Below are 16,132 nucleotides of genomic sequence, written 5' to 3'. Positions count from 1 at the left end.
TTAGGAGGAACTAACTAAATAATAGATTTGTTTTCTCTGTGGGGGAGGGCTGTATAGTTACTGCCACAAGTTTCTCTTACAGCTGTACTAGGATATGTGATTGTACTTATTTTAGGTTCTTTACAAAAGGGTACAGTTGGTTTTATTTTTGTATGTGGAGTTTTCTTCTACCTTTGCATTGTGAAGATATTACCACCCCCACCCCTAATAACTGAAAGGACTTTAGTTTTACTTTTTTCCTTACTCCTGCATTTTTTTATGTTTGAGGTTTTTCTAAGAATCGAACTTGGACTGCGAGTATTTTGCCAAAAACAGAGGGAACCCTTAGTTACAAAATAGTGCTGTGTTTTTGCTAATGAAAACGTATTGTGGACTTAATAAGGGAGAGCACATTGCAGAACACATTTTGGTTTGAATTGGAAGAGATTCCTTTTCTTCCTTCTTTTTCTTGAAACAGCAAGTAAATGTAAATTATACAGTAGGAGCTCATTGCTGCTCTGCTGGGTAGGAAAAGAAAGCTGGCTTTTATTTTCTCTGAGTTTCACTGATACTGAAAATACCGACATGTCTTTTTAATGTTATCAGTGTGGAATTCTTGATGTTTAATTACAGAGAGAATATCACAGTAGCTCTAATACCAGGTACTACCGTGTTGATTTATTGGGTTGTTTTCTGTGGTTTTTTTCCCAGAGCCTGCAGACAGCGCGGCCTCCCAGCCCACAGGAATGAATGAAAATGTCTCATCCTCAGCTCAGAGCTGCGGCAGTGCTGTTCCTTGCAATAACTCCTCAGCCATCCCTCAGCCCAGCTCTGCTATTAAGCCTTGGCGCAGCAAGTCCCTCAGCGCCAAGCACACCGCGACGTCTTCCATGCTGTCCGTGAAGCAGCCGCCAGCGGAGCCTCCCAGGCCTCCCTCGGAGATCGCCAAGGCAGCTCCCAACGCTCAGAAATCCATGCTGGAAAAGCTGAAACTCTTCAACAGCAAGGGGGGCTCCAAGGCAGGAGCGTCCGGGACCGCGCCGGAGTGTCCGGGCTCTCGGGACAACAGCTGCGAGAGGCTGGAGGCGCTCCTGAGCTTTGAGGAGAGCGAAGAGATCGATGCCACCAGCCAGAATGTGAACAACCCGGCATCCATGTCCAGCAGCCCCAAAATTGCACTCAAGGGAATCGCACAAAGGACTTTCAGCCGCGCGCTCACTAATAAGAAAAGTTCTCCAAAGGGTAATGAGAAGGAGAAAGAGAAACAAAAAGAGAAAGAAAAGGATAAAAGCAAGGACATTACAAAGAGAACATCCATCACCGAGAAGCTGGAGCTGAAGGAGGAACCTAAAGAAGAACAGACGGCACTAACAACAACAGCAGAGATGCCAAAAAAGTCCTCCAAGATCGCGAGCTTTATCCCTAAAGGAGGGAAGCTGAACAGTGCCAAGAAGGAGGCCTCTGCCCCTTCACACAGCGGAATACCAAAACCAGGAATGAAAAACACCGCAGGGAAATCCTCAAGTGCCCCTGTTGCTGCCAAGGAAGGCGAGCGGAGCCGTGGCGGGAAGGCCAGCGCGGGGCTGTCCCATCAGAAGTCCCAGCTGGACGGCCGCCACTCCAGCTCCTCGTCCAGCCTGGCCTCCTCCGAGGGCAAGGGTGCGGGGGGCCTGCAGGGCAGCGGCAGCAGCCAGGCCGCCAGCGGGCCCGCGGTGAGCACGCACACCACGGGCAGCAACACCGTCAGCGTGCAGCTACCTCAGCCCCAGGCGCAGTACAGCCACCCCAACACCGCCACCGTGGCGCCCTTCATGTACAGGTACGGCACCGCCGCCGCGGGACAGCGGGCACTTCTGCCACGGGTGCTGGGATCCGCAGCCTCTGAGCCTCAGAGTGGGGAAAACAGTGCTTGTCTCACTGGCTGTGCCTGTGCTGTGCCACAGCAGGATGCAATGTGGAGATTGTTCACCCACAGTGAGGGTGTTCTGTTCCCTTGGCCTGTCACGGCCAGGTATGTGTGTGTGTGTGTGGGCACTGTGGGTGACAGCCACGAGATTCTGGGCACTGTGAGCAGGTGAGGGCTTGGCAGATTCAGCTTAGATGTAATGTAATATAGTATAGAATAATATAGTATGATAAAGTAATTAATTAGCCTTGTGATAAAGCAGTTCATTAGCCTTCAGTGCAGTGCAGTTGTGTGCAGTGTTCAGTGCTTGACAGATTCAGCTTAGATGTAATGTAGTGCAATATACTATTATGTAGAGTATACAGATTATTTATAGTGTATATATAGAGTATTATAAAGTATTTATAATACTCTATATATACACTATAAATAATCTATATACTAATATAGATATTAGTATATAGATATATTAATATATACCTATATAATATATAAGTAATATATACCTATATTACCTATATAATACATAAGTAATATATATAAATTAATATATTATTCTATTATATTGAGTAATATAGTATGATAAAGTAATTAATTAGCCTGCAGTGCAGTTGTGTGCAGGGCTGAGTGCTTGGCAGATTCAGCTTAGATGTAATGTAATATAGTATAGAATAATATAGTATGATGAAGTAATTAATTAGCTTTGTGATAAAGCAATTCATTAGCCTTCAGTGCAGTGCAGTTGTGTGCAGTGTTCAGTGCTTGCCAGATTCAGCTTAGATGTAATGTTATATAGTATAGAATAACATAGTATAATAAAGTAATTAATTAGCCTTCTGATAAAGCGATTAATTAGCCATCAGTGCGGCGCAGTGCAGGTGTGTGCCAAGTGAGTGCTTGGCAGATTCAGCTTAGATGTAAGGTAATAACGTGTAATATAGTATAGAATAAGATAGTATGATAAAGTAATTAATGAGCCTTCTGATGAGATGGAGCTCTCCTCATCATTCCTCCTTCGTGGGGGCCCACAGCACAGTGGCACAGGACACATCCCTGGGGGCTCAGCAGTGGGGTGCCCAGGAGGGGCATTCTGGACACTTCCAGGGGGGTGAAGCAGCAGGGCAAATGCTACAGGATGGAGATGTCTCTTGCTTCAAGAGTGCAGGCAATTCATGCATTTTCACAAAAACTGATAGCACCAGGCTTTGTCAACTTTGTTCATGTCTGAAGGCTTATATAGATGTAATTGAACTTCATATAACTCAACTGTCCTGTAGGATTAAGGATGGCAAACCAGACATATTTATATGAGAATAAATTATTTAGTTTTAGAATGATTAGACTAATAGTTCTCAATCAGAATTATTTACTACACAGTTTGGGCAGCCATGATTACTAGTACAGTATAATTCACTACTTTTGAATCAATGTCAAAGGAATGATGTTGAAGTTGCATTAAAAGCAATTATTCGGTAGAGATTGGTGTTATTCACCCATACCAATGTGGGCACATCTCTTTTGCTCGCCCTGCAGGATGTCCCCATTTCAGAAGGGCTCTGCACACACTCCAAGGGTTTGTTAGAAGACCTTGTCATTAAAGAGTGGGATTGGGCTTTTCTAGTGCAAAATGACATCAGCGATGTATGTCTTGTCATTTTCTAGTGCAAACTGACATCAGCCATGTGTGTCCTGGCCTTTTCTAGTGCAAACTGACATCAGTCCTGTGTGTGTCCTGGCCTTTTCTACTACAAACTGACATCAGCCATGTGTGTCCTGAGCTTTTCTAGTACAAACTGACATCAGTCCTGTGTGTGTCCTGGCCTTTTCTACTACAAACTGACATCAGCCATGTGTGTCCTGAGCTTTTCTAGTACAAAATGACATCATTCATGTGTGTCCTGGCCAGCTGTGCCATCTCCAGCTATCAGTGGTGTCATTGTTGGCTCCTTTCTCAGGTGCTTTACCAGGTCTGCCCCCTTTCCCCTCCCTGTGGGGAGGTTGAGCTCTGCCCTTGCTGGGTCAGGCTGGTTTCAGGGTTATTCCACACCAACAGCAGCAAAAGGCCCCTTCTCCCTGTGCCCCAGACAGCTCTGTAAATTGGGCATTGTTCCCGTTGGTTTACCCCCATCAGGCACAGCATCCTGCTGCAAGGGTCATGTGAAATTAGGAGCATTGCAATAGGCATTCCCCACTGTGTCTTTACCTTTTTACAGCAGCACTTACCCTTGGGGCAGAACTTCCAGCAGCCTGTTGGTGTGGCTCTGTGAGCACAACACAGCACGACGTGGACAGTGAAATGAGTCACAATATCTTACTTAAATCTGGCAGGAAATCCTTACATCACCTTTCATTACCTGGCAGCCATAACATCAGACAATAAATTGGAGTTTGAAGTTGGTTTTACCCAGTCATTTCTCTCAAAATGGAAGTGATGTTGAAGAGAACCTAGCAGGAATGTAACATGACATCACATCTTCCCTGCTATATCTTCATGCAATACAGACTGTATTGGAGAGGATCAGATTAGCCACAACAACTGATGTTATTGATAATTAAGGTACATATGGAAATCCAAGTGTTTTAAGACCCCATCTGACGAGCTGTGAAGCCTATCTTCGACTATGAATTTTTTATTTTTTACAGCTGAGTGTTTGTTTCCATTTCTAGGACATAATTCAGCATGGGACTGATGAATTATGTAAAGCCAGTCTGCTGGTGTGTGTGAGGAGTGGGACAGAGTGCTGAGGGCAGGTGCGCTCGCTGTTCTCCTTGAGGCGCTCTGGATGGAGAGGGGCTGCACATCCCTGTTTGTTTTTGCTTTCCAGATCTCAGACAGGCCACGAAGGGAGCGTGACAGCCGAGGCCAGCACGGGAGGGGTCAGCATGGATTCTGCTCTTTATGTCAAAACTGCCCAGCCTGCCCTCGAGGACCTCTCAGGTGAGTCCTGCAGCATGACCATTACTGGCTGTGGTTTGCTTAGTCAAGAATGGGCTAGAGCAAGTTGATTTTATTCCTACTGCTTTTGTTCTTAATAACTCTGTTTCTGTCAGCTCTTCAGCAGTGAACTGGGTGTCAATAATTTGAACTCTGGAGGCTTAAGTTCAGCACAGGTGTGCTCCCCGAATTTCTTAAAATCACCAAGAATTCTTCCTGCTTAATGAGATGTGCAGCATTTATTAGGATTAAGCTACTATAAGGATCCTAAGCATTCTCAAGCATTGTTTGATTTTAAAAAATTCATTTTGGAGCTTACAGAACAGTCTGTGTTCATTTCCTTGATGTTTTGGTTTGGAGGAATCTTACTGTCACTCATATGAATCTGATCAATTTGAGAAACAGCTTTGCAGCAATAGGGCACCAAAATCCAACTACACTCCATTGTGTCCAGCATACAGAAGCTGAAGCTGGTTGTGGCTAGAATATGAGTAGTCTAGTTTAGAAAGTATCTGGTATATTTATCTAGAATTCCTGCTACTGTAAGTATATGCTTGTTAAAAAAATAAATTAAGCTTACCAATACAACAAAGTGATTTTCAGCAACTACATTTGGTTAGAATATACTAGATTCTACTAAGGTGATCTAAAATGTGTTTGTAAAGTCACAGTCTGATCTCCTCCTATCCCCATTTCAGCAATATCTATGACTTTTCTTACTGTGCCATTGCAGGATATCTCATCTGTAGAATTTCTCAGGTTTCTTTCCATCTGCTTAGTCTTGGTGTCCCCCAGTTTAATGTGGGGTTTGAAACCAAATGCCCTCCTTGGAAAAGTGGTGTGGCTAAAGGTTTCACAATGAGACCCATTTCATACTGCATTGTATATTCTGTCAATATACCTGTGTGCTGATGGCAGAGTCACTGGAGGGGAAAAGGGCTGCAGGAATGCCTAAGTGAACATATCTGTGTGTACAATTTGTACATAGGTGGATGAAGTACATAAAAGGCACAAGGGATAAAATCCTTGAGAGCATTTTTGGGTTCATATTTAAATATGAGAGTTGCAAGTAAGAAACACAATGTCCAGCTGCTTAAACTTCTTCATCATTGCCTCTTAATCATCATATTGGCTGTTTTCAGCCTGCAAACTGAGAAGTGTTTCTAGATCACAAAAGATATTCAGTCTTTAATGACAGATGTTTTGTAAGTACAAACTATTACTCAACTAGAATATGTAAGTTTTGGGATCCAGAGGCAGAAGACAGCTGAGAAACTCGAACAAGGGAGATGCAAACCCCAGCTGTGCACAGCCAGACCAGACAGCAGCGTCCATGGAGGGGCCTTGGGGGAAACAGAGCAAACTGGACAAATAGCCCCTCAGCCAAAATGAATTACAAGAAATACGGCACAGATATCTTCTCTCCCTGCATAGCTGTTGATTTAAAAGCACATATAAAACAACAGAGAGCATAAGTGGGGAAAAAATGGAAGCAGAATTGTTAAAGGATGCTGCCTGCTCGTGAGGAGCTAAGTGATTTCAGAATTGAACTCTAGGGGCCAACTGTCCAATATCTGTCTCTAAAGTATACTTTCAGTTTAAGCAGTGGGATGTCATTTAAGTGAAAATTTGGTATCAATTTAGGCATAAGAGTGATCTCAGTAGAAATTGCTTTAGTTTGTCTCCTGTGTGTTTTCCTAAGAAGTTACCTACCATTTGCTTTCACATATGTGAGAGAAATGATCTGTAAAAGAGCACTGTGACATTTGTTAAGCTGAAGGCCTATAAATATTTTATGGTTTTTACTACAAAAATTTGTAGATCCATAAGTATAGAAAATGTTTTGTGTCCCAGAGACCCACTGGCTAAAGTGATCAGTCATGTTAGGTGGATGTTTTCAGTCCAGCCCGACCATAATTGTCTGAGCCTCTGCCTTAAGTGAGTTGTAACTCAAGGAGGTGATTTCCCAGAGTAGAGACTGACTAAAAGAAAAATGCTCACATGGGCACTAAGCACTTTGGTCAGTGGTTTGTAGCACAGGCAAGAGTGTGTGAGTGGGTTTTTCTGTGCCACCAACATGACATCTTGTAGAAACATGAAATTTAGAGCAGAGAATGTAGAAAGTTCCAACATCACCTTTTTTTATCTGGTTCTTCACATTTCTGATGTGTGTAATATATAGATATCCATCTAAACTAGCAATTGTGTGGGTGCCCAGCATCCTAGCAGCTCAAAAATGCATCACGTGTACAGAGAAGGCTGGTACAAAATGTGAAAAGTTTTACATTTACTGTAGTATTTTCTTTAGTCATGGGTTGTAAACCCTTTAGAATGAAATAATTTCCTTCTGTGCCCAACAGAAGCTTTGTGACAGTTTTTTGGAGGTTCACTGTTCCAGCTTTCAGCTTACAAAGAATAGGCTGGCACTACTAGAAATTCACTTCTCGTTAGCCTCCTAGAGGATTTAACTCCATAAAGCTCAGCTGAGGTAGCGACCAAAGCATTTCTGAATTGACAGCTGAGAGTACGTAAATAAATTATGCTGAAGCACTAATTAAATTATTAATTTGATAAAATGAAATTATGCTGAAACAGTAGGAAGACTTTATTTTTTGTGTACATAAACTCTACTTTTAAGGAGCGGGACATGAATGTGTTTAGAATTACTTAAAGAACAGGATTTCTAATGCTGTGAAAACTAAGTCATCCCCCAAGTTTGTGTCATGTAGAACATTTTAGGAACAGTAACTGTGATATGGTGACAGGCAAAACCTTTTGTTCTTTTACCTGAAACATCACTCAGCATGGAGTCAGCACTGTTTAGTTTGTGGAAAGCTGTTACTGTAGGACAAAGAAGATCTAGTGAAAACACAGCATTGGAGAAATTGTCTGTGTCAGGTTAATGTTAATTGCATCAATATATGAGATGGAAAGGGTGGTATTGATGGAGTGTGTGTTCCAATGAGGTTGAAAGTTACCCAGAATTTACCTGGGTCAGCAATATCTCAGAGGCAGCAATGGGGGTGACCCTGCAGGGCCCATTTGGTCAGGATGTGATGACGGCAGGTGCCTGCCAAGGGGAATGGAATCTCAATCAAGGCAGCTTAGAAGGTCAGAAGAAGGTGCAGTGGAGCGAGGCATGGAGAGCAGCTCAGTGCTGCTGCTGCCCGCTCCTCACTGCTGGCTGCCTTTGCTGCAGGGGAGGACCCAGAGACGCGGCGGCTGCGCACGGTGAAGAACATCGCTGACCTGCGGCAGAACCTGGAGGAAACCATGTCCAGCCTGCGGGGCACCCAGGTCACCCACAGGTAAGGACCCTCTGGGCTGCTCACACCATGGAAACCGCTTTCTGCGGCTCCTGAAAGGCGCCTCTGCTCACGTGGGGCTGGGCTCCGTCTCAGGCAGCACTGACAGAACAGGAGCACACAGTCTCCAGCTGCCTCAGAGGAAATACAGGTTGGATATTAGGAACAAGTTTTTTACAGAAAGAGTGGTAAAGTACTGGAATGGTCTGCCCAGGGAGGTGGTGGAGTCGCCATCCCTGGGTGTGTTTAAAAACAGACTGGATGTGGCACTGGGCGCCAGGGTTTAATTGAGATGTTGGGGCTGGGTTGGACTTGATCTTGGAGGTCTCTTCCAGCCCAGTGATTCTGTGAATTCTGCTACTTTACATCTCTTACACCTGGGCTGCATCCTTAGAAAAATTATTAACACTGACAGTGGGAGATACTGATCTTGTAATTTCTGTCTTTAATGCACAGAATTTGAATAATGTTTGGTAGTTACTGAGATGTATGAAGAGAAATAGAAGTGATGGGATGGGGTGTGTAATGACTCAAAGGTCAAGAATAGTCACATCTTGTTAAATGTGTGAGGTGATGTTTGAATATAAGTTACAGTTTAAAATGTTTCTTTTTACTATTGAGTAACTTCAGTGCATTACACCTCTCTCCCCGTATGTGTAATATTTTGTTTAAATAAGAGGTGAACTGTGCTTGACCCATATTATCAAGTGCATAACTTAAATTCCTGACCAAACTTCAGGCAAACAAGTTCTTCTAATATTGTTAGTCATCTCCTGAATGTAACTGCTTTTTTTTTTTTTGTAAAGCAGCATTTGGAAATCTTCAGCAATATTTAAAATATGCTGGAAATAAACAAAGATTGCTATTACATTTAAACATTATGTGAGTTAGATCTCTGCAGTGTTGAACAGGAAGTTTTGGAGAATAAGTTTTTTTTTTTTTTATGTTTGGCCCATAGTGAGGTCAGAGTCCTACCGAATGCTTGGTGCCTTATGTACCCCAGCCCTACATGAGTTTATTGGGGAAATGCTTTGTGTTTTGTCTTTGTGTCTGAAACTGAAGCAGAGCTTGCAAAGGTGAACTCCCAAAGCTGGTTTTATTTGCAAACTTCAAACCATGAGGCAAACCATGACATCTCACCGCAACATCTCCCCCTTGTTTTGTTTAAAGAAGAGGACTGGGACTGTGGCGCAGCATGCTTGCCAAACCACAGTTGGTAAATTGGTTCCTGCTTTTCAGGAGGGTCAGTGTTTTCCACTGAGGCTTCCATGTCACCCATTGGAGCGCTCAGGGCTTCCAAATGGTAGACTTCAGGAGGGGAAGATGAGCTTGAAGTTTGCTTGTAAACCATGCGCTTGATTAGCCCGAAAACAATGCTAACAACCACAAGAACAATAACTACAATAAAATTAGACCAAAATGTGAAGTCAGTCAACTAACTTTACATGGAGTTTAGAGTTATACGCTGAAGCAGTACAGGATTGGAAACATATAAATGCTAATGGATTTAACCCCCGTCTCTCCCTTCAAGCACCTTGGAGACCACGTTTGACACCAGCGTCACCACCGAGATCAGCGGCCGCAGCATCCTCAGCCTGACGGGGCGGCCGACGCCGCTGTCGTGGCGGCTGGGCCAGTCCAGCCCGCGGCTGCAGGCGGGCGACGCGCCGTCCGCGGGCAGCGCCTACGTGTCCCCCGCGGGCAGCGGCGCCTTCCCGCCGCGGGGCAGCGCCAGCCGCCTGGGCAGCGCCGAGCCGGGCGCCGCGCGCTACCTGTACCCCGCGCCGCTGCGGCGGCAGCTGGCCACGCGCGGCAGCGGCCTCTGCCACGTGGACATCGCCGACAAGGCCGCCGACGACATGGACCTCGAGGGGCTCGCCATGGACGCCGCCGGCTACATGAGCGACGGCGACGTGCTGGGCAAGAACATCCGCGCCGACGACATCACCAGCGGGTGAGTGCGCGCTTCCCGCGGCTCTTTGGCACTGCCGTGGGCTCTGAAAAACCCTTCACCGGGGTTTCTGCTCCCGGGAAGGTGAGACACCTTAGGGAAAATAGTAGCTCATAATACAGAATGTTATATCGTTTGCTTAACATTATATAATACTAATATTTGCTTAATATTTTATAATAATATTATCTCATTTGCATCTCCTGGGATGATGAGAAGCCTTAGAGAAAATATTATCTCATTTGCATCTCCTGGGATGATGAGAAGCCTTAGAGAAAATATTATCTCATAATATATATTATCTCATTTGCTTAATATTATATAATAATATCTACAATATCAATAGATATATAATAGATATATCTATATGAATTATATAATATTGTATATAAATTTTTATTAATATTGTATAATAATAGTATGTATTATATCAATAGATATACAATAGATATTTCCATATCTATTATATTATAATAGTATCTCATTTGGTTAATATGACATAATAATATTATCTCATTTGCTTCTCCCAGAAAGATGAGAAGCCTTAGAGAAAATATCTCAAAATATGTAATATCTCATTTGGTTAATATTATATAATAACATTATCTCTTATAGCTATATATATATAATACATATATCTATATGTATTATATAATCATATTATCTAAAAAATTTGCTTAATATTATATAATAATAGTCTCTCATTTGCTTCTCCCAGGAAGATGAGAAGCCTCAGAGAAAATATGATCTCATTTGGTTAATATTATATAATATTAAATTTGCTTAATATTATATACTAATATTTTCTCATTTGCTTCTCCTGTGTTTGCTGCTTTGGAATGTGGTTGGAGATGGTTTATCCAACAGGTGCATCTTTGGTTCCATGTGAATTGTTTTTACTCAATGACTAATCACCATCAGCTGTGTTGGACTCTGAGGAGTCAGTCATGAGTTTTTATTATCATTTTTGTTACCCCTTCTGTCTGTATCCTTCTCTCTTTCTCTAGTATAGTTTTAGTATAGCATTCTTTAATATAAGTACTTAAAATAATTAATCAGCCTTCTGAGAACATGGAGTCATATTCTCATCTCTCACCTCATCCTGGGGAGCCCAGCAAACCCATCAACTCTTCTGTTCTGTTTATTGCTCTGTATTTCCATGATTATTTCGAGAAATAAAAGCCAGCACCAAAGCTATTCTACTGATCTTAATAGGCCTTTGGCGAGACAGACGGTTATCACAGAGGGATTTGAACAAAATTCAGGTTTTTAGGCCCCTGTTAAGCAAGTATCCCTGGATGTGAAGCTGTTGCGATGGAGCGGTTTCCAGTCAGGCCTCGCAGGGTGCAGCGCTGACCCGCGCCAGGAGGTGGCGGCAGTGAGGCGCGTTTGTGCTCAGTGGGCTGCCGTGCTGCCGCGGCTCTGCCGGACCAGGAGCTGGAGGGGAATGGGCTGGCATCTCCGTGCTGGGTAAAACAGCAGTGGGAGCGAGAAAACGTTTACAGAACAAGTAGTGTGCAGAAATATGAAGCGATAGACAGTTATTAACAAGGTTTTACATCAGCATTTTATCTCTGTCTTGAGTGGAAAAAGCATTTGTTCTTTGCTCCAATGTCAGTTTTCAATTCGTCTACTTTCAGTTCCTACTATAAAATTTTTTCTTAGCTCAAGTACATTAGCATTGGATTGATGTTAAAAAATTATCTTTGAAATTTAAGCGATTTGGTGTTTTATTTGTTTTTTCTTGTTTGATTTGGTGGGGGGTTTTTTTTGTTTGTTTCTTTGTTTCTCTTTGGGTTTGTTTTTGTTTTGTTTTTTTTTTTGTTTGTTTGCTGATTTGTTTAGGGTTTTTTTGTGGCAGTCCTGACTGACCATTTTGCATCTTTTGCTTTTTTGTAATTTTTTTTATTAGTGACATTTCTAGTGCTGTTTGCTTTTTTAAAAGACATAATGTCTCTTACAGGAATCCAGCTGCTGCTTTGTCATTAACTGAAAAGTTCAGTTCCACCATCTGGAACCCTCCATTAATTCTGCCCATTATGAATATTTGGATATTTTCACACTTTTTGAGAAGTCAGACACCTTCTTTATATGCTTCATTAGGGAAACGTGTAGTAAAGTAGCTGATGCAAAAATCAGTGTGAAATTCTGTTTCAGATAAAACACCAGTAGCTGTTGCTGCATTAATAATGCATCAAATCTCTAAAGCACCTTGTGATTTCCTCACGTACATCAACTTTCACCTGGGTTTTGTAATGTTTTCTGTAGGAACAGTTGCTGCTTTTCCTCTGGACCATGAATTCTGTTTAAATTTGTGGCTGTAGTTTTGGTCTGGAAGCAAGGAAAGTGCATTCTAAGTAGCACTGTGGTTCTATAAAACACCTTGAGTGGTAGTTGAGAATTATCCCTGGCAGAACTGTGTCAGCTCCGACTTCTGCTGCTCAGAGAGGAGCCCCAGTCTTTGCAGACCTTTACTCAGTGTATAAAATTCACATTCCAGGTTAAGGAAAGAGTAGAAAAGCTGTTAAATTTATGAATGATTTAGGCAGAGAGATGTGTACCTTCGCTCATCTCTGTGTATCATTTCCTTTTCTGGGCCTGGTCATCCTGCAGGGTAAAAACTGGGAGTCTCCATAGTCTGAAAGTACAAGAGTGGTGTTTAGACTCTGGGCAAGACAATGGTTTTGCCAGTTGGTACCTCTGTCACCAAAGCAGGGAGTTGTGTATCCAGAATGATTAACATTGCAGGAGAGTCATGTACTCTGCCCCACCTCACTCCTGGCCTTGAGTGCTGGGATGGCTTTAATTGAGGATCTGACTCTTTTTTCCACACTAGTTTTTGAAGGAGTGAGATACTTTTCACTTTTTACTCATGTAAAAGTAACTGATAAATGAGATCTCCATTTAAGGTTCTTAGGACAAGAAGTGCATACAAGTATGTTTTTCTTTTCCACACCTTTTGCCTTTAGCTACAGGAGTCTGTTCTGCTAAATAGTGTGAGTTGATTTGTCAATTCATATAGCACTGTTGGAGTCAGTGACTAATTTCCAGTTGGTACTGCAGGTAAATCCATTGTTGGAAAGATCAGCTCCATTTCCACGTTGTGGACAGGGTTTGGAGATGGGCAGTGTGGGGTTCTCTGCTTGCTGCAAGCAGCCCCACAAGCCTGGGGTTGCAGTCTGTGGATGGTAATGATGTGAGAAGAGAATATTGCAGTATTAAATTGCAATAACAGCATTCCAGAATTAATGGAGAAGGATAAAAAAACAAGGTTGATACCTTTGGTGACCCCTAATGACACTGGGTTGCCATCTCCAGCCTGAGCAGATGTTTGGTAGCCTTTGCTGTAAGTTGTGTTCCCCAATGTGTGTTTAATTCAAATAGTAAACAAAAATAGGATGGCATTGTGTTTTTGTGGGAGAGGAGTAATAATCTGCTTAGAAGTCAGAGAGGTTGCTTGTAGAGAAAGCATCCGTGTGACTTGCTGCAGAGCAAATCACCAAGAGCAGGGGTAGGGCAAACAGGCTCAGCATTTCCAGAAGCCCAGCTACACTCTGTGCAGAGCAGCACAAGAGGGTATTTAGAGCATGAATAGCTCTTTATTAGCTGGTATGTGTTTCACTTTGTCATTTTTCAGAATTGCTACAATCCCGGAGTCTGAAAACCTTGGATCTGTGTTTTCATTGGCAAACTGATAGGGAAGGAAGCCAAAATATTTGTTACAGCCAAAATAAATCCAATGGCCAAGAAAAACTAGTTTAGCCCTGTGATCCTGGTGCTTTCTCTGAAATGTACTGGGTCATGGGAAGCTCGTTTGGCCTCCCTTAATGAGTCTGCTCAAGCAGAGCTCTGGCAGACAGCAGGATTGCTTTCTTAGGGTTAAGGAAGGGAATCTTTGCCAGAGGGACAGAGGACAGCTCTTACACTAAGCAAGTGCCCAGGGGGTGGATCAAAGGTAAGAAGCTGCCTTTTTGCAGGGTCTGAGCCGTAATGCAGTGACAGAGCAGGATCTGTGTGAGCTGGGGAGTGAGCCCCCAGCCCACCCCTTTGGCTGGCTGAGCTGGGGGCTCAGGGCCTCGGTGGAAGGCAGCACCTCAGAGCCCACAGTGCCTCCCCTCTCGCCCCAAAGATGGTCCCAGGTGGAGGATGTTAATTCTCATGGATCCTTTGCATTTGTTCAGAAGGCTTTTGTCCACTTCAGTCCCCCTCTGGCTACGAACATACTTATTCCTACCTTTCTTTTTTGTCTCCTTAGCCCTAATTTTCTCTAATGAGATGTAGAGTTAATTTCCTTTATATCTCTTATTGGAATGCAGCAACAGGGCTGTTGATCCAAAAAAAGAGCCTTTTGTAATTTTTTCTTTTCATTTGATTAATCCTCTGTCCCTGTTTTCATCACCTGAAGTGTGCAGCTTTCTATGCAGAATTAACAGTGTGGATACAGTAATTAGTGCTGGTCACAAGTTTTCTCAGGAAATGGTTTTGGGTCTGCAGACACACCTTTGTCAAAATCATTTTTTGCAGAAGCATGGCTGTTCCAGCTGTGTTCTAACAATGGTGAGGGCACTGTGCTAAAATTCTCCTTGCAGCCACCTCCTGTGGGTGCAGTGGTTATTGTTGGGGGATACATTTTGCTATTTTATTAATCTCCCCCCATATTTGATGATTTGGTGGTGATATATTCCCATCCCACATCTGTTTCCATAACCTCTTAATGTGTTTGCATGCACAATCCTCATAGGGTTATGATTGCTTCTTGTTTACTCAAGCCTTTGTTCTCCCTGAGGATTGTTTAACAAGCCCTGGAAGCAGCTGGATTTGGAGCTTGCATGAAGGATGCTAAAGGGATAACAGCTCACTTTGGGCTGGGGACTCAGACTCTGCTTCTGCTCAGCTCTCAGACTCACCCAGCAGCACTGTGCCCTTCAGACCACAGCCATCACTGAAGGAGAGTTCTCAAGTAGCTTACATTTAGGAGCTACATCTGTTGGGAGGCAAAAAAGAGCTGAAGTTGGGGACTGATTTCACAGAATGCTGAAGTGTAGTTGGCATTTGTAGGATTCTTGCAGCTGTCCCGTGGTTTTGTCATATTTAAAAGTGAGACAGTGACGCATTTTCTGTAGATGTCAGGGTCACAGGTGGTATAACAGACCTCCCCCAGGGCTGAGGTTTCACAGGAGGAGGAGGAGGAGGACTCTGCAGTTTGCTGCTAATGAGAATTTGTTGTTGGTAACAGCAAGTGAGAGAAACCCTTTCCTTTCCTTCCAAGCTGTCTGCAGCAGGAGTGGTTCCTGCTCCAGGTAACTCGTGGCTGGCTGGAAATCAGGGGTGCCTGATCTAATCTTGGTCTGGGTGGGAATTTGGGTGCCCTGTGCATTGTTCAGTGCTCTGTCTTTAGGCTTTTCTGACCTATATCTTTGCATAGTTATTACCACTGTATTTTTTCTGTATACTTTGGGTTACTGTGTATTAGTCATTTACTGAACACTGCTCTGTAAATGATATGGTTTTAGTGATAAGCTTTCATCTGAATGCAGTGGATGAGTGAAACTGTATTCCTTTTATGGCTCTAGCACTTCAACATGTCTAAGACTCATTAGGAGGTTTATGTTATTTTTCTTCTGTGTTTGAGCAGTGTTTATTTGAACTGCCTTTCTTCTTGCTAGGGCTGACTATTTCTACATTGTGATCTTTTCAACATTGCAGAATAGTATCTATATATGGTAAAAGGATAATTAATACCAATAATGAAGGGGTCGAGCAAGCAAACTCAAAAGTTTGACTTTCATGAAATGGAATAAGGAAACATTAACTTCTGACTTTATAGCAAACAAAGTTGCTATTAAGTCAGAGATGACTTGGTGCTGTAAAAATGAAAAGAAAAAAATTATGGCAGATGTTCAAATATAGTATTCTTATTCCAAGAACTGTACTTGCAGTTCTTTGCAGGAGACAGGAGTATGATATTGCACAAGCATATTCAATGTTATTAATTTTGTATAGTGTTTTAAGTATTCTTAAATATTGCACTCACTTCAGGAATAGTTCTTGTGTCA

At 42.9% G+C, this 16,132-nt stretch overlaps 1 protein-coding gene across 10 annotated transcripts in view; it reads left to right on the top strand.

The window, feature by feature from the left end:
- The window catches only part of NAV2 (neuron navigator 2), a 370,655-nt gene that overhangs the window by 263,012 nt on the left and 91,511 nt on the right, over positions 1-16,132 (top strand). For all 10 annotated transcript variants that reach the window (XM_074543924.1, XM_074543920.1, XM_074543916.1 and 7 more), the window contains 4 exons: positions 691-1,798; positions 4,711-4,823; positions 8,020-8,128; positions 9,657-10,079. In XM_074543924.1, the coding sequence (XP_074400025.1) occupies positions 691-1,798; positions 4,711-4,823; positions 8,020-8,128; positions 9,657-10,079 (1,753 nt within the window). The remainder of the gene's footprint in view (positions 1-690; positions 1,799-4,710; positions 4,824-8,019; positions 8,129-9,656; positions 10,080-16,132) is intronic.

The sequence above is a fragment of the Zonotrichia albicollis genome, chromosome 6, assembly GCF_047830755.1.
Source record: "Zonotrichia albicollis isolate bZonAlb1 chromosome 6, bZonAlb1.hap1, whole genome shotgun sequence".
In the NCBI taxonomy this organism is placed as follows: domain Eukaryota; kingdom Metazoa; phylum Chordata; class Aves; order Passeriformes; family Passerellidae; genus Zonotrichia; species Zonotrichia albicollis.
The sequence above is the reverse complement of the archived record's forward strand: the minus strand, read 5'-3'. Positions and strand labels throughout refer to the sequence as shown.